The following is a 24,269-nucleotide window of genomic DNA, read 5'->3' on the forward strand; positions in this document are numbered from 1 at the left end:
GGCTACCCTCTACCTATTGGCTACTTAGCTTACATATACTTGACTCAAAGTACAACACTGACACTTTAAGGCAAAAAAAAGCTCTTTACCTGACTTTCTTTTCAAAGATGTGTCACGCCCTGGTCTTAGTATATTGTGTTTATATATTTATTTGGTCAGGCCAGGGTGTGACATGGGTTTATTTTGTGTTGTGTTTTTGTATTGGGGTTTTAGTAGGTATTGGGATTGTGGCTGAGTAGGGGTGTCTAGCATAGTCTATGGCTGCCTGAGGCGGTTCTCAATCAGAGTCAGGTGATTATTGTTGTCTCTGATTGGGAACCATATTTAGGTAGCCTGGGTTTCACTGTGTGTTTGTGGGTGATTGTTCCTGTCTCAGTGTATTGTATTTCACCAGATAGGCTGTATAGGTTTTCACTTTCCGTTTCTTGTTTTGTATTGATCGTGTTTTGTCTTCATTAAACATGTATCGAACTAACCTCGCTGCATTTTGGTCCGACTCTCCTTCAACGGAAGAAAGCCGTAACAAGATGTCTAGAAATGTACACGTTTTGTGCTCTTGTAAGATGCAATCACTCCCCGATTGCACTGAATATAAGATCAGCGTCAAGATCAGCGTCAACTCACCATCAGTACGACCAAGAATATGTTTTTCGCGACGCGGATCCTGTGTTCTGCCTTACAAACAGGACAACGGAACAGATCCCATGCAGCGACCCAAAAAAACGACTCCGAAAAAGAGAGAAACGAGGCGGTCTTCTGGTCAGACTCCGGAGACGGGCACACCGTGCACCACTCCCTAGCATTCTTCTTGCCAGTGTCCAGTCTCTTGACAACAAGGTTGATGAAATCCGAGCAAGGGTAGCATTCCAGAGGGACATCAGAGACTGTAACGTTCTTTGCTTCACGGAAACATGGCTCACTGGAGGGACGCTATCCGAGGCAGTGCAGCCAACGGGTTTCTCCACGCATCGCGCTGACAGAAACAAACATCTTTCTGGTAAGAAGAGGGGCGGGGGCGTATGCCTTATGACTAACGTGACATGGTGTGATGAAAGAAGCATACAGGAACTCAAATCCTTCTGTTCACCTGATTTAGAATTCCTCACAATCAAATGTAGACCGCATTATCTACCAAGAGAACTCTCTTCGATTATAATCATAGCCGTATATATCCCCCCCAAGCAGACACATCGATGGCTCTGAACAAACTTTATTTAACTCTTTGCAAACTGGAAACCATTTATCCGGAGGCTGCATTCATTGTAGCTGGGGATTTTAACAAGGCTAATCTGAAAACAAGACTCCCTAAATTTTATCAGCATATCGATTGCGCAACCAGGGGTGGAAAGACCTTGGATCATTGTTACTCTAACTTCCGCGACACATATAAGGCCCTGCCCCGCCCCCCTTTCGGAAAAGCTGACCACGACTCCATTTTGTTGATCCCTGCCTACAGACAGAAACTAAAACAAGAGGCTCCCACGCTGAGGTCTGTCCAACGCTGGTCCGACCAAGCTGACTCCACACTCCAAGACTGCTTCCATCACGTGGACTGGGAGATGTTTCGTATTGCGTCAGATAACAATATTGACGAATACGCTGATTCGGTGTGCGAGTTCATTAGAACGTGCGTTGAAGATGTCGTTCCCATAGCAACGATTAAAACATTCCCTAACCAGAAACCGTGGATTGATGGCAGCATTCGCGTGAAACTGAAAGCGCGAACCACTGCTTTTAATCAGGGCAAGGTGTCTGGTAACATGACCGAATACAAACAGTGCGGCTATTCCCTCCGCAAGGCTATCAAACAAGCTAAGCGTCAGTACAGAGACAAAGTAGAATCTCAATTCAACGGCTCAGACACAAGAGGCATGTGGCAGGGTCTACAGTCAATCACGGACTACAGGAAGAAATCCAGCCCATTCACGGACCAGGATGTCTTGCTCCCAGGCAGACTAAATAACTTTTTTGCCCGCTTTGAGGACAATACAGTGCCACTGACACGGCCTGCAACGAAAACATGTGGTCTCTCCTTCACTGCAGCCGAGGTGAGTAAGACATTTAAACGTGTTAACCCTCGCAAGGCTGCAGGCCCAGACGGCATCCCCAGCCGCGCCCTCAGAGCATGCGCAGACCAGCTGGCCGGTGTGTTTACGGACATATTCAATCAATCCCTATACCAGTCTGCTGTTCCCACATGCTTCAAGAGGGCCACCATTGTTCCTGTTCCCAAGAAAGCCAAGGTAACTGAGCTAAACGACTACCGCCCCGTAGCACTCACTTCCGTCATCATGAAGTGCTTTGAGAGACTAGTCAAGGACCATATCACCTCCACCCTACCTGACACCCTAGACCCACTCCAATTTGCTTACCGCCCAAATAGGTCCACAGACGATGCAATCTCAACCACACTGCACACTGCCCTAACCCATCTGGACAAGAGGAATACCTATGTGAGAATGCTGTTCATTGACTACAGCTCGGCATTCAACACCATAGTACCCTCCAAGCTCGTCATCAAGCTCGAGACCCTGGGTCTCGACCCCGCCCTGTGCAACTGGGTACTGGACTTCCTGACGGGCCGCCCCCAGGTGGTGAGGGTAGGCAACAACATCTCCTCCCCGCTGATCCTCAACACTGGGGCCCCACAAGGGTGCGTTCTGAGCCCTCTCCTGTACTCCCTGTTCACACACGACTGCGTGGCCACGCACGCCTCCAACTCAGTCATCAAGTTTGCGGAAGACACAACAGTGGTAGGCTTGATTACCAACAACGACGAGACGGCCTACAGGGAGGAGGTGAGGGCCCTCGGAGTGTGGTGTCAGGAAAATAACCTCACACTCAACGTCAACAAAACTAAGGAGATGATTGTGGACTTCAGGAAACAGCAGAGGGAACACCCCCTATCCACATCGATGGAACAGTAGTGGAGAGGGTAGCAAGTTTTAAGTTCCTCGGCATACACATCACAGACAAACTGAATTGGTCCACTCACACAGACAGCATCGTGAAGAAGGCGCAGCAGCGCCTCTTCAACCTCAGGAGGCTGAAGAAATTCGGCTTGTCACCAAAAGCACTCACAAACTTCTACAGATGCACAATCGAGAGCATCCTGGCGGGCTGTATCACCGCCTGGTACGGCAACTGCTCCGCCCTCAACCGTAAGGCTCTCCAGAGGGTAGTGAGGTCTGCACAACGCATCACCGGGGGCAAACTACCTGCCCTCCAGGACACCTACACTACCCGATGTTACAGGAAGGCCATAAAGATCATCAAGGACATCAACCACCCGAGCCACTGCCTGTTCACCCCGCTATCATCCAGAAGGTGAGGTCAGTACAGGTGCATCAAAGCTGGGACCGAGAGACTGAAAAACAGCTTCTATCTCAAGGCCATCAGACTGTTAAACAGCCACCACTAACATTGAGTGGCTGCTGCTGACACTGACAATGACACTTACTCAACTCCAGCCACTTTAATAATGGGAATTGATGGAAATGATGTAAATATATCACTAGCCACTTTAAACAATGCTACCTTATATAATGTTACTTACCCTACATTATGCATCTCATATGCATACGTATATACTGTACTCTATATCATCGACTGCATCCTTATGTAATACATGTATCACTAGCCACTTTAACTATGCCACTTTGTTTACATACTCATCTCATATGTATATACTGTACTCGATATCAGCTACTGTATCTTGCCTATGCTGCTCTGTACCATCACTCATTCATATATCCTTACGTACATATTCTTTATCCCCTTACACTGTGTATAAGACAGTAGTTCTGGAATTTTTAGTTAGATTACTTGTTGGTTATTACTGCATTGTCGGAACTAGAAGCACAAGCATTTCGCTACACTCGCATTAACATCTGCTAACCATGTGTATGTGACAAATAAAATTTGATTTGATTTGATTTGAGACAAACTGAATTGGTCCACTCACACAGACTGCATCGTGAAGAAGGCGCAGCAGCGCCTCTTCAACCTCAGGAGGCTAAAGAAATTTGGCTTGTCACCAAAAGCACTCACAAACTTCTACAGATGCACAATCGAGAGCATCCTGGCGGGCTGTATCACCGCCTGGTACGGCAACTGCTCCGCCCTCAACCGTAAGGCTCTCCAGAGGGTAGTGAGGTCTGCACAACGCATCACCGGGGGCAAACTACCTGCCCTCCAGGACACCTACACCACCCGATGTTACAGGAAGGCCGTGAAGATCATCAAGGACATCAACCACCCGAGCCACTGCCTGTTCACCCCGCTATCATCCAGAAGGCGAGGTCAGTACAGGTGCATCAAAGCTGGGACCGAAAGACTGAAAAACAGCTTCTATCTCAAGGCCATCAGACTGTTAAACAGCTACCACTAACATTGAGTGGCTGCTGCCAACACACTGACACTGACTCAACTCCAGCCACTTTAATAATGGGAATTGATGGGAAATTATGTAAATATATCACTAGACACTTTAAACAATGCTACCTTATATAATGTTACTTACCCTACATTATTCATCTCATATGCATACGTATATACTGTACTCTATATCATCGACTGTATCCTTATGTAATACATGTATCACTAGCCACTTTAACTATGCCACTTTGTTTACATACTCATCTCATATGTATATACTGTATCTTGCCTATGCTGCTCTGTACCATCACTCATTCATATATCCTTATGTACATATTCTTTATCCCCTTACACTGTGTATAAGACAGTAGTTTTGGAATTGTTAGTTAGATTACTTGTTGGTTATTACTGCATTGTCGGAACTAGAAGCACAAGCATTTCGCTACACTCGCATTAACATCTGCTAACCATGTGTATGTGACAAATAAAATTTGATTTGATTTGACAAATGATTTATAACTGGGCTAATAACTCACTAACTAGCAAAGAATATGAACAAAATGTGCACATGTGGCTACATGCAGCTCTTGCTTTCACCACAGCTGTAAAAACAGTCCAGTTCAAAGTAAACGTCTTAGATCCATATATGGCAATGGTCTAATTGCATATAGGCCTACTGCAGCTCTGATTGGTTATGCCACACAGGTCTGTGTAGAATACAGGCTTGCACAATAGAATCCTACTCCAATGTGTTCCACCCAGAGCCGGAACTAGAGTTTTATACATGGGGTGGCCAGGGGGTGGCCAAGGTTACTTCAGGGGGTCCATTGGCCATGACAGAAAATGCATCCTATGATTGCTGATTAGAAGCAGAAGTGTTAATTCATTTAACCCAGAGTTCTTCAAAGTGGCAGATAGTGTGGTCCAAAAGAGTTACTTCACTAAAATTCTTTAATAACATACTATGATCAGTCAGTGTCTCTACCTCGGAATTACAGCTCTCTCTCTCTCTCTCTCTCTCTCACACACACACACACACACACACACACACACACACACACACACACACACACACACACACACACACACACACACACACACACACACACACACACACACACACACACACATTGGAGAGATTTGGGTCACTCTGTTTTCATGAATATATCATCTGGGTCTATAAGTGTTAAACATTCAAATCAAAAATCAAATCAAATTCATTTATATAGCCCTTCTTACATCAGCTGATATCTCAAAGTGCTGTACAGGAACCCAGCCTAAAAGCCCAAACAACACACAACGCAGATGCTCGTTGGTGCGCGCGAGCAGTGTGGGTGCAATAATTGAATAACATGGATTTCTACATTTATTTTGCGATGCGCACGACGTGTCCGGTCTGGTCAGCATGTAAGCATCCAATTATCCACATTTTAGTGTAATCTCAATCTTAATTACAAATCCCCATTGCCATGACTGTACCTTAAAATCAACTACCAGCCTAAGTTACTAGTTAGATCATAGCTAGCCCTACTCTGCAGTAAGTAACTTAAATCAAATCAAATCAAATCAAATTTATTTATATAGCCCTTCGTACATCAGCTGATATCTCAAAGTGCTGTACAGAAACCCAGCCTAAAACAGGCTAGCTATAATTTCTTACACCTTTACGATAGCAAACAGGCAATCTGCAAATTGTGGTCATCTTTTGAGTAACATTAACAGATTGATAATAACACTTGTTCGTTTTGAGTTAAAGTACAAAAATCTAACTGATGAATGTCAACTTTCTGAACATTGACAGCCTACTAGTTACCCCACATTAGCTAAACATTCGTATACTGTAACTTACAACACTGCACTGTATATGTGTATATTACTAGTACAGATGCAAACATAAGCAACAAAATACACAGAGAACTGTATCCCTTGGTCAAAATGTTGAAATGTAGTAACGACTTGCTTAAAGTCTTGAAATAACTTAGGTGCTGCAAAGACATGTACTGCTTGTTTGCCATGACAAAACATCTTGAAGCGCAAAACACAGAGGAATTAGGATGCATTTCAGATATTTCCTGTTTGACAAAAGGGAGCAGTTCAATTGAACCTGCAAGGCAGCATTTACACAGTAGCATTCCAATGGAGTCATAACATCATTGAGACTCTGTTTTTGGTTAACACTTTCATTGAACCAGGTTTTACATAAAGCATTCATAACACCTTTATGAAAGCAGTCATAACAGTTTATGAAGGTGACAGTATCATTCATAACAACGTTCTTAACACATGTTATGACTGGTTTCATGAAGGTGTTATGAATACTTATGTACGGATACCCCCTTCAAGTAAAGTATTACCCGTTTCTGCAGCTAGCCTACTGTAGATGCTTCAAAGGTGTGGAGTGTGTGCAAGGAGTCCAGTAGTTACAGCACAGCAGTAGACAGGCTGTATTGAATCCTGCAGTCAAATGTAATAAAGCATTTGAAACCACAATATTCACATTTAAAACCTCCTAGATGTAAAGACCCTGTTTTGGGGACCTGTATGGCTCCGGTACCGGTTCCGACCAGCATTTTTGCTTATAAATCGATCTGTGGACAGCATAGATTGAAATGGCTTGCATTGAGCGGTCACCCTGATTCTCACGGGCACAGCAGGATGTGAAATCTGACACCACTTGAAGCTGGGATGTCGCTCCTACCATTTCCATTGGCTCTTCAACTCCAGGCTGACCCCTACGTCACAGCCACTAATAGAATCCTTACATCGTAGTGCAGCTGGAGAGAGAGGTTTCGTCGCTGGAGCACACTCAGAGATCGATTTATAGCAAGCAATTTTACATTTAAAAGCATTGCCTTTAAATTGTTTAACTTGGGTCAAATGTTTCAGGTAGCCTTCCACAAGCTTCCCACAATAAGTTGGGTGAATTTTGACCCATTCCTCCTGACAGAGTTGGTGTAACTGAGTCAGGTTTGTAGGCCTACTTGCTCACACACGCTTTTTCAGTTCTGCCCACAAATGTTCTATAGGATTGAGGTCAGGGCTTTGTGATGGCAACTCCAATACCTTGACTTTGTTGCCCTTAAGCCATTTGCCAAAGCTTTGGATGTATTCTTGGGGTCAGTGTCCATTTGGAAGACCCATTTGCGACCAAGCCTTAACTTCCTGACTGATGTCTTGAGATGTTACTTCAATATATATCCACATAATTTTTATTCCTCATGATGCCATCTATTTTGTGAAGTTCACCAGTCCCTCCTGCGGCAAAGCACCCCCACAACATGATGCTGCGACCCCCGTGCTTCACAGTTGGGATGGTGTTCTTCGGCTTGCAAGCCTCCCCCTTTTTCCTCCAAACATAACGATGGTCATTATGGCCAAACAGTTCTATTTTTGTTCTATCAGACCAGAAGACATGTCCCCATGTGCAGTTGCAAACCGTAGTCTGGCTTTTGTATGGCGATTTTGGAGCAGTGGCTTCTTCCTTGCTGAGCGGCCTTTCAAGTTATGTCGATATGGGACTCGTTTTACTGTGGATATAGATACTTTTGTACTCCAGCATCTTCACAAGGTCCTTTGCTGTTGTTCTGGGATTGATTTGCACTTTTTGCACCAAAGTACGTTCATCTCTAGGACACAGAACGCGTTTCATACCTGAGCAGTATGATGGCTGCCTGGTCCCATGGTGTTTACACTTGCGTACTATTATTTGTACAGATGAACGTGGTACCTTCAGGCATTTGGAAATTGCTCCCAAGGATGAACCGGACTTGCGGAGGTCTACAATGTTTTTTCTGAGGTCTTGGCTGATTCCTTTTGATTTTCCCGCAATGTCAAGAAAAGAGGCACTGAGTTTGAAGGTAGGCCTTAAAATACATCCACAGGTACACCTCCAATTGACTCAGATGATGTCAATTAGCCTATTAGAAGCTTCTAAAGCCATGACATAATTTTCTGGAATTTTCCAAGCTGTTTAAAGGCACAGTCAACTTCGTGTATGTAAACTTCTGACCCACTGGAATTGTGATACAGTGATAGTAATTTTTCCAATAATTGTTGGAAAAATGACTTGTGTCATGCACAAAGTAGATGTCCTAACCGACTTGTCAAAACTAAAGTTTGTTAACAAGGAAATTGCGGAGTGGTTGAAAAAGAAGTTTTAAGACTCCAACCTAAGTGTTTGTAAACTTCAACTGTATATTATATTTTAAGTAATATTGTTATTATGTTATGATACAATGACCAAAAAGACGCCTGGATTACTATCTTGTAGATCGGTGTTGATAATAACTAAAACATCACCAATAAAATATTGAACGTCTCACATTCAAGCCTTTATAGCCTATTGTTACTTATATCTTGCAGAAATAACTGTACTCTAGCTCTGCTAACTTCCTTCTGGATACAGTATCACATGGAAACTATGGAATGAACGAAGTGCCCACGCAGGAAGTGGGCGCTCAATGAGCAAAGTTACATTGAAAATACATATTTTAGAATTAATTTCCAGAATTTTGAATCAGGTTCATTTTAGGTGTGTTATACGGACATTGAAAATATGTAACTTACTGATGTTGAAGATACATATTTTACAGACATTGAAAATAGGTATTTTACAGATGTTGAAAGACGTCCTTTTTTGGTCATTGTTCCTATGGCCATCTTTAAATCATACATACATTCACTTACATTTATACTGAACAAAAAAATAAAGCAACATGTAAAGTGTTGGTCCCATGTTTCATGAGGTGAAATAAAAGATACCGGAAATATTTCAGACGCACAAACAAAAAAATTGTCTCAAATTTGGTGCATACAAATTTGTTTACATCCCTGTTAGTGAGCATTTCTCCTTTGCCAAGATAATCCATCCACCTGACAGGTGTGGAATATCACAAAGTTGATTAAACAGCATGATCATTACACAGGTGCACCTTGTGCTAGGGACAATAAAAGGTCCCTCTTTTGTCACACAGCACAATGCCACATATGTCTCAAGTTTTGAGGGAGCGTGCAATTGGCATGCTGACTGCAGTAATGTCCACCAGAGCTGTTGCCAGAGAATTTGATGTTAATTTCTCTACCATAAGCTGCCTCCAAAGTCGTTTTAGAGAATTTGACAGTACATCCAACTGGCCTCCCAACCACAGACCACGTGCAACCATGCCAGCTCAGGACCTCCACCTTCTTCACCTGTGGGATCGTCTGAGACCAGCCACCTGGACAGCTGATGAAACTGAGGAGTATTTCTGTCTGTAATAAAGCCCTTTGGTGGGGGGAAACGTATTCTGATTGGCTGGGCCTGGCTCCCCAGTGGGTGAGCCTTGCTCCCAAGTGGGTGAAATCAAGACCAAATTTGAACCAAATATGGATGTCTATAATTGGTTCTGTGGACTTTGAAATCAATACCGGTCTGGACCAAAAAAAACGACATTTGTGGACGTTAAAATCAAGGCCAGACGCGTATGTCTTTTCAACGTCCATGGACTTCTGTACTCACTGGGTGTAATATCTTTGGTTTCACCATGCTCAACATGATGGTGGACGGCTGCGATTTACGATGTGTTTCCATGACCAAGTTTGATTTCATTCACTTCTGGGCGTCAACGATTCATATTCTATAGCTTGTGTTTAAACTTCACTTTGATCAAAAAGACGGGGAAAATGTCAGATTACAACAGCACACACGTTCTCAACATGACCGCATGTGAAGGAATTAACCTTCGTTTTACGCACAGATTTTTACCTGCTGTGTTCATGCTGGTGTTTGTCGTCGGGACATTTGCAAACTTCTGTGGGTTAAAAACTGTTTGTACAAGCTGGAAGAAAATTGGGAGTATAAACATATTCATTCTCAACCTTGGAATAGCTGATTTGCTGTACTTATTTACCTTACCATTTTTGGTTGTCTATTACGCGCTAAACAGTAAATGGATATTTGGACAAACATTCTGCAAGATCACCAGATTCTGCTTCAATTTGAATCTCTATGGCAGCATTGGGTTCCTGACATGCATTAGTATCTATCGATACCTCGGTATTGTGCACCCAATGAAAGTGATGGGAAAAATCCACAATCGCCACTCAGTGGCAATGAGTTTTCTTGTCTGGATTTTGGTTTTCATTCAGATACTTCCCGATATGTTCTTTGACAAGACAGCGCAAAATTCCTCATATTCGTGCTATGACTCAACAGCCGACGACTTTATCAAGGATTACCTTCCGTACAGTATTGGCTGGACCATTACCGGATTCGTTATACCATTACTGATCATTCTGGCTTGCTATGGACATATAGTGGTGGTCCTTGCCACCAAAGCCAATGTCAATACTTTGTTGAAACAACGATGTCTAAAACTAGTCATCATCTTGACTGTGTTGTTCTCAATTTGCTTTATCCCTTATCATGTTTTGAGAAATCTAAATTTGAAAATAAGGATTTTGAAAATGGAAGGCACCTGCAAAGCAAGCTTCGATGATATTTATGTTGCTCATCAAATCAGCCGCGGTCTGGTTTGCATGAATAGCGCAATCAATCCGTTAATTTATTTAGTTGGAAATGATGATTTCATCATGCGTTTTCATAATCTCAGCAAACAAGCCAGGATGTCTCTTGTTCAATGGACTGGTGCTGTGATTTACCGCAATACACCCGAGGCAGATCCAGCAACAGAAGAATCTTAACCAGTAAACTTTGACCAGCTAATTATTTAAAACCTAAACTTGACTGTCAGCTATTCTAGTATTTGATGTTGTCTACGCCATTATTGTACCAAAGGCCTGTAAGTATGTACATATGCTATTTTTTACACTTTATGTATCATTCTCAGAGTATTTTATTGTGTAAACGTGAGGTCCTTTTTGTGGTTGAATGCCCTTGTGTAAAGTGAAATAATGTGCCATGCATTTAGTCAGTGATATGCAGAGCTAACTACTGGTTTCCATAACTATCTTAGATAAAAATGTGTAAATACCCTTGTGTAAAGTGAAATACTGTTCCATTCGATTAGTCAGTGATATGCAGGGCTATGTCACTGAAATAAACATAAACTCAATATGCATTTCAGATATTGCATAATAATTCCATGCATTCCAGCAGTTTATTACACATAGCCTACCAGCTGGATTATTCATCTCTGTTGTCCATAAATAATAAAAAGGTATCAAGCTCAAAGGACTGTCCATCTTACCTTGTGCTTGAGATAATATCTACTCCTCCACAAGTATTGTCTTCCCAGGGGAAACAGAAGATTTGAACTCATTCCCTTAAGGGGAAAAATCCCTCAACACAAACATGCACTGGAAATGTATGTCCTATATGTTTATTCATGTCATATGACTGGTCAGGTGCTTTTCAGGTGCGGGTTACAGAACGGGGCCTTGAGGCTCACTTTATTGAGAGGACTGAGCAAACATAGTGTTAAAAAATAAAATAATAATTCAAACCTAATGGCAAATAGAGCAGTGAAAATAAGAGAACAACTACTAGTTTCCAGAGCTATCTTATATAAAAATGTGTCTACTCTCTCTTAGCAGACACAGACATTTTTTCTCTCATCCTTACAAAAAAAAAGGGAGACTGTTTGACTGGCTAGGATGATAGCAGTTTATACCCTGGATAAATAACTTTCATGTAAGAACAGTTGATAAAAACAAAACAAACCACAAGTATGCTAGCATTCGAGTACAAGGAGTGGCTTGTCAGCACAAAACAAGTCTGTTTTTTAGGCTAATGTTAGTGGCATTGTCCACTTAGACTTATGAGCAGGAGTAATAGTAAATAGTGAATGACTGAATCCTCCAAGTCAAAGTTTGAGATTGTTGATAAATAATCTAATTTAATCCACCCAGGCGTATTCAGAAGTCTCATTCTCCAGCAGCAAAAGCATGCAGTGATATTTCTCTCCACTCGGTCACTTTCACAGACCACTGAGAGAATTTCTGAGGACGCTGGGGTTGACATTAGTGCAGGCCTAGTGGATGACTGTTTGTGTTATGAGAAAACGGTGCCAAAATAAGTCTAATTTAATTTGAAGTCTGCAGTGCAATGTCTGGAATCTACAGCATTGATCATTTATAGCTAGGGAATGACCTCACCAGGTCAGCAGGTTAAGAAAACCATCAACCTACGATTTGCTATTAAATCAGATCAAAGTTTATTGGTTGTGTACTCAGTTTAGCAGGTGTTATAGTGGGTGCAGCAAAGTGGTTATGTTACTAACTTCTAACAATCTAGTCAAATGTCAAACAATTCAAACGAAGGGGGAAGAAAATCAAAAACGGAAGTACCAATCTGATTAACAACCCAAATACACTGTAGCAGTAATCAAATGCAATCTACATGACATTTACATTCTGTACATTGCACAGAACCAAACAAAAGTTTGAACACACCTACTCCTTCCAGGTTTTAAAAAATATTATTCTTACTGTTTTCTACATTGTAGAATAATAGTGAAGACATCAAAACTATGAAATAACACATGTGGAATCATTTAGTAACCAAAAAAGTGTTAAACAAATCAAAACAGATGTTATATTTGAGATTCTTCAAAAGCAGCCACCCTTTGCCTTGATGACAGCTTTGCACACTCTCTGTCCAAACTTTTGACTGGTACTGTATGTACACCGAGGGAATTTACACAAGATCAGCTAAGAATAACAGTATGACAATGAGTAACAAGGAGTTGACAATGATAGCACAAACATATCTGTGACCAGGCTAAGGAACTTCTATCAGTCACACATACTGTACAACAGAGTTCAATGTACTCATTTATCTAAAAAACACTTGTTAAAGTGGCGATCAGCAGTAGAAACAATAACAAAGTGTACTCCACGCCCATATTTTGGTAAAAAGCTGAGGGATGTTGCTGTAGAACATTTAGTTTGTCACATGCTTCGTAAACAACAGGTGTAGACTAAGCCAAATTACTAGCTTAATAACTAGCTTAATTTAATGTAACCACTCTTAAATTCATAGACATAGCTATGGATGCAAGGACCGACCATCCATTATATAAAACCTGTCTTTTTAACCATGTTTGAGGCTCTATTGTGTTTGTTTACATTTACTTGGTGTAAACATTGGAGTAAGAAGCTTATATTTGGGGTTTTGACGGGGTTCGATAGTTGAACTAAGCTCATGAGGCATTTATACGTTATATTCTTCAAGAATCGGTGGCTACATATCATTAATTTAAGTCCAGAAATGTATGTAGCAACTCCTTTTAAAGCCTTACCACAATACACCAATTTCAATAATACACTGGACAAGTGCCAAGGACAGAGGCATGCTGTAGAGGGTGTACAGTGTACAGACTCTACGTGTTTCATAATCAGGGCTGGCCATGCAAGACAAGGGAAACTCCAAACACTTGCTTGTCTCCAGCGGTGACTGTAAATAAAAGTCAAAATGGTATTTTCATTTAATCTGAAATTAAAATGGCCACCATTTACAAGAACAGACCTGATAAAATCTGTTCCCCTCACAACAGCTGTTTCTGGTAAATAAAACAAGCAACCCCACCCTTCCCTCCAAAACCCATTAATCACACAAAGTAAAACAGGAAAGTGTGTGGAGATAATGAGGGGGGAAAACCCATAATGACTGCAAAATTGTCATTAATTATTTTTGACTTCTACAGCATCTCTGTCATATCCTTTGTCCTGTCCAGTAGACCTGGGTTCAAATGCTTTTTGAAAATCAAGCTTTTTGAAAATCAAGTTAAAGTATTTGAAAGTTTTTGAATGATTTCAAAAAGCATTTGAACCCAGGTCTTATGTCAAAGCCATGGCAGTTTTGACTACAGATGTAGGATCTTACTTTGTTCACTCTTTTGTTGCTGAGAATGTTCCTGCACAGCGGGAAATGCAAATGTGTAGTGTATAGATAGATACACACATGGGGAGGCGTGACTTAACGTCATTCTATAAAACATTTGGATATGCTTGGTTGGTAATTTTTAACATACTTCCATCTAGTCTTAAAGTGGAACTGACAGCAACATGAAATCTTATTAAAGAAGAATATTACACCTTTTTTAACATTCTCTGACAAGCGAGAACTGAGATATGGTCATTTTCATGTCTTTAGAAATTCATAGAATGTTTGGGAATGATGTATAGTAAGGTATTTGTGAAAATACTATAGTAATATAGAGTGGGAAAGTGGGCGTGCGTTTGGACAATTAATAGACACTGCAGTAAATAAAACCCAATAAAAACATTGGTCTTGTCCAGGACAGGAGTCTATACAGACCGGTGCGCCATAGCCAATCAGAGCTACAGTAGGCCTATATGCAAATAAGCCATTTCCCACACGATGCTGCTATCATTTACTTTGAACTGGACTATGAAACTTGTCCTCCTGAAACTTGCCTGCCCGCCCATTTGATCAATGCCAAATACATTTTATTGACAACTAAGAGATATGCTAACTGTGGATAACAGTCGTACAAGTTCAGCATAGCTAGCAACATGATTCACATTTCTTTGCTAGCTAGCCAAATGACACCTGCATCTCTAGCTGTAGTCACCAAAAAACGATATGAGGGGAAAAAGTCGGTCGCTTACCCACTCCTCCAATGACATGACATCCTCCCAGCAGATAGCTAGCTAGCTAACGTTAGGCTCCGTGTTTCTAGCTTGCTAAATAAATAGCTAGATACATAAATATATACGCTAGCCCAGGGGTGTCAAACACAATCAGTGCAATGGCCATATTGAAAAAACATAACTAATTCGAGGGCCAGACATAGCCTATTTGGTTTTACAAAATAATGTGCAACTGCGACCCAAACTGGCTATTGTTTTATTAGAAACAATATGTTCCTTTATAAAGTCCACTTACTGTACCTAGACCAGCGTCACCAACCTTTTCTGATTTAAGATCACTTTCTGGGTCAAAATGCAACCCAAGATCTACCGCTCAGATTTTCTTAAAAAGAGGACTTAAACATTGCAACATTAACCAATTAAAAATAGTTCTGCAGCAATGAGGTTTGTGCAGTAGGCTATCACTATATTATCACTGCATATTGGCTATGCTTGAATTGCCTTGCCAATGTTGTTATTCTCAGACCATTTTGAAATTATATTTACAAATGTTAGGTATATGATCACACTGGAAATAGATCATTTGTTGTATTACTTGTTAGGCACAGCTGAGTGAGCATAATATATATATATATATATATGTTTTTTACTGGACTGGGAGCATCTGCTGGTCAGTCTGAGGGGAGAGAGGGAGCATCTGCTGGTCAGTCTGAGGGGAGAGAGGGAGCATCTGCTGGTCAGTCTGAGGGGAGGGTGCAGTGGTGAGGCTGCCTCTCATCCCACTCACCATCCCTCCTCTCTCCCTCCCTCTGCTGAAGGGACACAGTCTTCCAGCTGATGGAGAAACTTAGTCACACTGCATTATTTCTGCCTCGTGCACCAATTCATGTTGTTACTCCTATGACCAGAGAAAGTAAAATATTCCTTGATTTAAAAAAAAAAGACAAGACACAAAATTATAACAACGCAAGTTTATTGAAACACTTTGCTATCATTCATAGCACCTGCTGTTCTAGTTGTAGCGTGAATGGAAGTAGGGAGAACACGCATTTTATGGCATATAAAACTGTTGAACAAAGTGTTGACAGTGCTGAATAACAAGTTAAATATTAGCTTACTCATATAAACAGCAGCTCATTGCTGTATTCATTGAGTCTCTCTCTATTCATGATTTCAAGTGTGTTCAAGACTTATTTTCAAAGTCTATGGCGTGACGAAACTGTGCAGACAGCTATCTGATTGGCCAGCGGTAGACCTATAGGGCCACTTGATTAGTCCTCTTGGCCTGCCGGGTAGGCAGAGTTTTACCTTCAGACACTCAGCTGGCCCATCCCTGGATTTGTGTTAAATGCTCTACAACAAAGCTTTCTTAGTGTCCAACAAGTTTTCTCTGCCCTTAACCTTGTTCTGAACACCTCCAAAACAAAGGTCATGTGGTGTGATTACCTCTGAGGGTTTAGAGCTTGAGCTAGTCACCTCATACAAGTACTTGGGAGTGTGGCTAGAAGGTACACTGTCCTCTCAGCACATATCAAAGCTACAGGCTGAAGTTAAACCTAGACTTGGTTTCCTCTATCGTAATTGCTCCTCTTTCACTCCTCATGATTCAGATGACCATCCTACCCATGCTAGATTACGGAGACGTAATTTATAGGTCGGCAGGTAAGGGTGCTCTCGAGCAGCTAGATGTTCTGTCACGCCCTGGCCTTAGTTATCTTTGTTTTCTTTATTATTTTCGTTAGGTTAGGGTGTGACATGGGGGATTTATGTGTTTGTCTGGTCTAGGGGTTTTGTATGATTATGGGGCGGTTTCCCTGTCTAGGTAGTTTTGTATGTCTATGGTTGCCTAGATTGGTTCACAATTAGAGGCAGCTGTCTATCGTTGTCTCTGATTGGGAACCATATTTAGGCAGCCATATTCTGTGGGTACTTTGTGGGTGGTTGTTTCCTGTCTTTGTGTTCTCTGCAACAGATAGGACTATTACGGGTTTTGCCACGTTTGTTATTTTGTATTTGTGTAGTGTTCACGTTAATCGTCTTTTATTAAACATGTTGAACACGAACTACGCTGCATTTTGGTCCTCCTCTCCTTCGACGGAAGAAAACCGTTACATGTTCTTTAACATTCGGCCATCAGATTTGCCACCAATGCTCCTTATAGGACACATCACTGCACTCTATACTCTGTAAATCAAATCAAATTTTATTTGTCACATACACATGGTTAGCAGATGTTAATGCGAGTGTAGCGAAATGCTTGTGCTTCTAGTTCCGACCATGTAGTAATAACCAACAAGTAATCTGACCTAACAATTTCACAACACCTACCTTATACACACACGTGTAAAGGGATGAAGAATATGTACATAAAAATATATGAATGAGTGATGGTACAGAACGGCATAGGCAAGATACAGTAGATGGTATAGAGTACAGTGTATACATATGAGATGAGTAATGTAGGGTATGTAAACATATAAAAGTGGCATCTCTGTATACCCGTCACAAGACCCACTGGTTGATGCTTATTTATAAAACCCTCTTAGGCCTCACTCCCCCCTATCTGAGATATCTACAGCAGCCCTCATCCTCCACATACAACACCGGTTCTGCCAGTAACATTCTGTTAAAGGTCCCCAAAGCACACACATCCCTGGGTCGCTCATCTTTTCAGTTTGCTGCAACTAGTGACTGGAATGATCTGCAACAAACACTCAAACTGGACAGTTTTATCTCAATCTTCACTCAAAGACTCAATCATGGACACTCTTACTGACAGTTGTGGCTGCTTTGCGTGATGTATTGTTCTCTATCTTCTTGCCCTTTGTGCTGTTGTCTGTGCCCAATAATGTTTGTACCATGTTTTGTGCTGCTACCATGTTGTGCTGCTGCCATGTTGTTGTCATGTTGTGTTGCTGCCTTGCTATGTTGTTGTCTTAGGTCTCTCTTTATGTAGTGCTGTGTTGTCTCTCTTGTCGTGATGTGTGTTTTGCCCCCCACAGCAGGCCTTTTGTTAGGCCGTCATTGTAAATAAGAATTTGTTCTTAACTAACTTCCCTAGTTAATTAAAGGTTAAATAAAATAAATAAAAAGACACATGAAATGGTTCAAAATGGGAATACTTCACCTTCCCAGCACTATGGCTGCTGAATCAAGTGCCCCTACCACCAACAGCGGAAAACATTTTAATAAATAGGAACGCAAGGTTTTATCATTGTTGTTTTTTTACAGAAATGTTTGATGAGTCACTAGGAATGGCTTGGAGATCGACCAGTTGATCGAGATTGAAGTAGTTACACGAATTAGAACCAGATTAACTTCTCTAGCTAACGTCAACTAATTGGCAAAAAAGCTAGAGGTGAACAAACAGTGACGTCAGTATAATGCGACAGCTTTACTAGCTTTACTGTCAGTGTTAGCAGGTCAGGTAACAAATTAGTGTCATCCAAATCATTTGTTGTTGTAACATCCAAGTATGTTAATAATGACACGTGAGACAGCTGAAAGCGTTTATTGAAACAACAAAAAAAGTGTCAGTTTAGGATGATGCCAAAGTTAGGCTAATTACATGGGAGTAACAGGAGTACCCTATGGCTGGAGGCTACATGGGGGCATGGTCATGTTTTTATTCAGGGTTTAAGAAGGCTTCAGATGTGTGTAATTTCCACTTTAAAATGTCAGACTTGATTTGCCCAAATGAAAAATGTATCAATCCCTACAAAAATGTCTATTAATTACAATGCCCAGAATAATTCACATTTCCTGTTGCTGCAGGATTATTTGCCTGCTGTAGCAAACTGGCTCAAATTAAGATCATACATCTGTAGGTGGTATACAGCTATGACCTGAAGTTACTTTTTTGGAGCAGGTTAGGAGATTTAACATGGCAGGTTAAGAGAATTAACATGGCAGTTTAAGATAATTTACAAAGCAGGTTAAGATAATTAACATGTCAGGTTAGGATAATTAACATGGCAGGTTAAGAGAATTTACGCAGCAGGTTAGGAGAATTAACATGGCAGGTTAAGGGAATTAGGGTTAGGATTAGTTCAAATGGTCTCCTAACCTGCTACGTAAATGTAATTGGTCTTGGCTATACTCCATCTAGTCACAAACAGCTCTGGCCCCTTGTGGTCAACGTGTCCTGTCTTTGCAGTGATCAACAGGATCTGGAAGCTGCTCATTCATTAATCTGCAGTCCATGACACACAGCACTTCCTCTCTGGTTTGCATTTTGGCTCATGACACGGCAGTAAACAGGATTACACAGTTGAAGAGGAGGATGTGATATGATGGAGATCGACCAGATATGGGACCAGGCTAGGGAAAGACAGAGTAACCCCCTGGACTCAAGAACTTGAACTTGAAATGAACTGGAGAAATTTCCGCACAATAATGCTGCACTTTAGTGCCCAGTGCCCTTCTGGTGAAATAATTGACACATAGCCAACATGACACAATGTAAAAACTAGGAAGTATGGGTGTGTTCTTGGGCTTAATGCTGCAAGGTTCTTATGCACTATGTTCTGTTATAATCTCCACCCGGCACAGCCAGAAGAGGACTGGCCACCCCACATAGCCTGGTTCCTCTCTAGGTTTCTTCCTAGGTTTTGGCCTTTCTAGGGAGTTTATCCTAGCCACCGTGCTTCTACACCTGCATTGCTTGCTGTTTGGGGTTTTAGGCTGGGTTTCTGTACAGCACTTTGAGATATCAGCTGATGTACGAAGGGCTATATAAATAAATTTGATTTGAAATTTGATTTGACTATAAACATGCACATATTTCACAATACCCTCTTATCTGTCTGGTACGTGAGAGGCCGGATATGAGATTGACTGTGAAAGAATGGAGAGGACGACAATTGAAACTTCACTTCAACTTCTTTAATGTCATGATGTACACTGGAGAACATGACAAGAGTATTATAAACCCATAGATTTAGGAGAAGGTCGTAGAGAGTTCCTCCTTTTATTGTCACACAAGACTGCTACTTGAATGGTTAATATAGAACAGTGGATAGACAGTATGCAAAATAGAAATGACGCTTTTACATAGACAGGAGAAGATTAATCATGTCTGGAAAATGAATCATTGAAACATATCAATCTTACATCTGCCTGATAACAGGCAGGCTAAACTTGTCTTGTCAGGCTAAACTTGTCTTGTCAGGCTAAACTTGTCTTGTCAGGCTAAACTTGTCTTGTCAGGCTAAACTTGTCTTGTCAGGCTAAACTTGTCTTGTCAGGCTAAACTTGTCTTGTCAGGCTAAACTTGTCTTGTCAGGCTAAACTTGGGATTTGTCGAATAAAACCAAAAGCAGTTTGCAGCTGCGTGATAATAATAAACAATGGAGTATTTTAAAGGATCTTCAAAACAAGTCTGTTCACTCTGGGAAATATACAGTATGTGAAGAGATACATTCTCTGAGATTCACCAGTGTGAGTGAAATGCGTATCAATGATCTGTCATCACATTTATATTGCTTTCTGCCTATTTTAGACAATTTGCTCTTCTGTCTCAGCATACCTGTACATGTTGCTTTTGTTTCTAAGTGTGAGTGTTTTCTGTATTATGCTGGTTATGAAAGTTTGGGTTCTTAAGGCCTCATAAGAATTGTTATTGGTTGGTTATCAGTGGTCATAGTCATTAGTTACCCAATTAATATAGGTCATTCTTAGTACAATAATGGCATGTTCAGTTTAAGGGTGCGTTCGTAAATTCAATCTGGAGTGCCAGAGTGGGAATAGTATAGGGAATAGAGTGCTATAGGGAATAGAGTGCTATAGGGAATAGTATAGGGAATAGAGTGCTATAGGGAATAGTATAGGGAATAGAGTGCTATAGGGAATAGTATAGGGAATAGAGTGCTATATGAAATAGTATAGGGAATAGAGTGCTATATGAAATAGTATAGGGAATAGAGTGCTATAGGGAATAGTATAGGGAATAGAGTGCTATATGAAATAGTATAGGGAATAGAGTGCTATATGAAATAGTATAGGGAATAGAGTGCTATATGAAATAGTATAGGGAATAGAGTGCTATATGAAATAGTAAAGGGAATAGAGTGCTATAGGGAATAGTATAGGGAATAGAGTGCCAGAGTGGGAATAGTATAGGGAATAGAGTGCTATAGGGAATAGTATAGGGAATAGAGTGCTATAGGGAATAGTATAGGGAATGGAGTGCTATAGGGAATAGTATAGGGAATAGAGTGCTATATGAAATAGTATAGGGAATAGAGTGCTATATGAAATAGTATAGGGAATAGAGTGCTATATGAAATAGTATAGGGAATAGAGTGCTATAGGGAATAGTATAGGGAATAGAGTGCTATAGGGAATAGAGTGCTATATGGAATAGTATAGGGAATAGAGTGCTATATGAAATAGTATAGGGAATAGAGTGCTATAGGGAATAGTATAGGGAATAGAGTGCCAGAGTGGGAATAGTATAGGGAATAGAGTGCTATATGGAATAGTATAGGGAATAGAGTGCTATATGAAATAGTATAGGGAATAGAGTGCTATATGAAATAGTATAGGGAATAGAGTGCTATAGGGAATAGAGTGCTATAGGGAATAGTATAGGGAATAGAGTGCTATATGAAATAGTATAGGGAATAGAGTGCTATAGGGAATAGTATAGGGAATGGAGTGCTATAGGGAATAGTATAGGGAATAGAGTGCTATATGAAATAGTATAGGGAATCGAGTGCTATATGAAATAGTATAGGGAATAGAGTGCTATAGGGAATAGTATAGGGAATAGAGTGCTATAGGGAATAGTATAGGGAATAGAGTGCTATATGAAATAGTATAGTGGGAATAGAATAGAGTGCTATAGGGAATATAGTGAAATAGTAGGGAATAGGGAATAGAGTGCTATATGAAATAGTATAGGGAATAGAGTGCTGAAATAGGGAATAGCTATAGGGAATAGTATAGGGAATAGAGTGCTATATGAAATAGTATAGGGAATAGAGTGCTATATGAAATAGTATAGGGAATAGAGTGCTATAGGGAATAGTATAGGGAATAGAGTGCTATAGGGAATAGTATAGGGAATCGAGTGCTATATGAAATAGTATAGGGAATAGAGTGCTATATGAAATAGTATAGGGAATAGAGTGCTATAGGGAATAGTATAGGGAATAGAGTGCTATATGAAATAGTATAGGGAATAGAGTGCTATATGAAATAGTATAGGGAATAGAGTGCTATAGGGAATAGTATAGGGAATAGAGTGCTATATGGAATAGGGTGCCATTTGGGATGCATACATTGTTTTGTCTAGGGCTTACTAAGGCCTCACGTATTTTCGTAGATAAACACATTATAAATATTAGCATTTTCCATTTGTGAGCGGAGAATCAATCCCTCCTGGTCATTTTTATTTAATCTTTTTTTTCTCTCCTTCATTTAACCAGGTAGGCTAGTTGAGAACAAGTTCTCATTTACAACTGCGACCTGGCCAAGATAAAGCAAAGCAGTGTGACACATACAACAACACACAGTTACACATGGAATAAACAAACATGCAGTCAATAATACAATAGGAAAAGTCTACTGTATATACAGTGTGTGGAAATGAGGTACGATAAGGGAGGCAATAAATAGGCCAGAGTGGCGAAATAATTACAATATAGCAATTAAACACTGGAGTGATAGATGTGCAGAAGATGAGTGTGCAAGTAGAGATACTGGGGTGCAAAGGAGCAAAATAAATAAATAAATAACAGTATGGGGATGAGGTAGTTGGATGGACTATTTACAGATGGGCTATGTACAGGTGCAGTGATCTGCGAGCTGCTCTGACAGCTGGTGCTTAAAGTTAGTGAAGGAGATATGAGTCTCCAGCTTCAGTGATTTTTGCAGTTCGTTCCAGTCATTGGCAGCAGAGAACTGGAAGGAAAGGCGGCCAAAGTAGGAATTGGCTTTGGGGGTGACCAGTGAGATATACCTGCTGGAGCGCGAGCTGAAACCATATTGCACGCCCAATTTTTCAGTTTTTGATTTGTTAAAAAAGTTTGAAATATCCAATAAATGTTGTTCCACTTCATGATTGTGTCCCACTTGTTGTTGATTCTTCACAAAAAAAGACAGTTTTATATCTTTATGTTTGAAGCCTGAAATGTGGCAAAAGGTCGCAAAGTTCAAGGGGGCTGAATACTTTCATAAGGCACTGTATCTATGAGGGTGCCCGTGTTTACAGATTTGGGGTTATACCTGGTAGGTTCATTGATCATTTGTGTGACATTGAGTGCATCAAGCTTAGATTGTAGGACGGCCGGGGTGTTAAGAATGTCCCATTTTAGGTCATCTAACAGTACAAACTCTGAAGATAGATGGGGGGCAATAAATTCACATATGGTGTCCCGGGCACAGCTGGGGGCTGAGGGGGGTCTATAGCAAGCGGCAACGGTGAGAGACTTGTTTCTGGAAAGGTGGATTTTTAAAAGTAGAAGCTCAAATTGTTTGGGCACAGACCTGGATAGTAAGACAGAACTCTGTATGCTATCTCTGCAGTAGATTGCAACTCCGCCCCCTTTGACAGTTCTATCTTGTTGGAAAATTTTATAGTTAGGAATGGAAATTTCAGGGTTTTTGGTGGTCTTCCTAAACCAGGATTCAGACACGGCTAGGACATCCGGGTTGGCAGAGTGTGCTAAGGCAGTGAATAAAACAAACTTAGGGAGGAGGCTTCTAATGTAAACATTCATGAAATCAAGGCTTTTACGGTTACAGAAGTCAACAAATGAGAGCGCCTGGGGAATGGGAGTGGAGCTAACCTATACAACCTATTAACCTATACATAACCAGAGGGACAGAGGAGGAGTAGGATAAGGGTACAGCTAAAGGCTATAAGAACTGGTCATCTAGAACGTTCGGGACAGAGAGTAAAAGGAGCCGGTTTCTGGGCACGGTAGAATAGATTCAAGGCATAATGTACAGACAAAGGTATGGTAGGATGTGAATACAGTGGAGGTAAACCTATGCATTGGGTGACGATGAGAGAGATATTGTCTCTAGAAACATAATTTAAACCAGGTGAGGTCACCGCATGTGTGGGAGGTGGAACTAAAGGGTTAGCTAAGGAGTATTGAGCAGGGCTAGCAGCCCTACAGTGAAGTAAGGCAATAATTACTAACCAAAACAGCAATGGACAAGGCATATTGACATTAGGGAGAGGCATGCGTAACCAAGTTATCATTGGGTCCAGTGAGTAGCTGGGAGAGCTGGTCATAGTCATTAGTTACCCAATTAATATAGGTCATTGTTAGTACAATAATAACCTATATGATTGCATAAGCACAGTGTATTAAGTTAAACAGCAG

At 40.9% G+C, this 24,269-nt stretch overlaps 1 protein-coding gene across 1 annotated transcript; it reads left to right on the forward strand.

Annotated features, from left to right (window-relative positions):
• The first annotated feature begins 9,871 nt into the window (after nt 1–9,871).
• LOC112255006 (P2Y purinoceptor 1) lies at nt 9,872–11,548 on the forward strand. Its single transcript, XM_024428027.2, has one exon. The coding sequence runs from the start codon at nt 10,039–10,041 to the stop codon at nt 11,056–11,058; it is 1,020 nt and encodes a 339-aa protein (XP_024283795.1). The 5' UTR covers nt 9,872–10,038; the 3' UTR covers nt 11,059–11,548.
• Nucleotides 11,549–24,269: the final 12,721 nt, after the last annotated feature.

Source organism: Oncorhynchus tshawytscha, linkage group LG07, assembly GCF_018296145.1.
Source record: "Oncorhynchus tshawytscha isolate Ot180627B linkage group LG07, Otsh_v2.0, whole genome shotgun sequence".
Classification (NCBI taxonomy): Eukaryota; Metazoa; Chordata; class Actinopteri; order Salmoniformes; family Salmonidae; genus Oncorhynchus; species Oncorhynchus tshawytscha.

Excerpts from the sequence above, each read along its gene's own strand:
- LOC112255006 (XM_024428027.2), top strand. The coding sequence starts at position 10,039 with ATGTCAGATTACAACAGCACACACGTTCTCAACATGACCGCATGTGAA.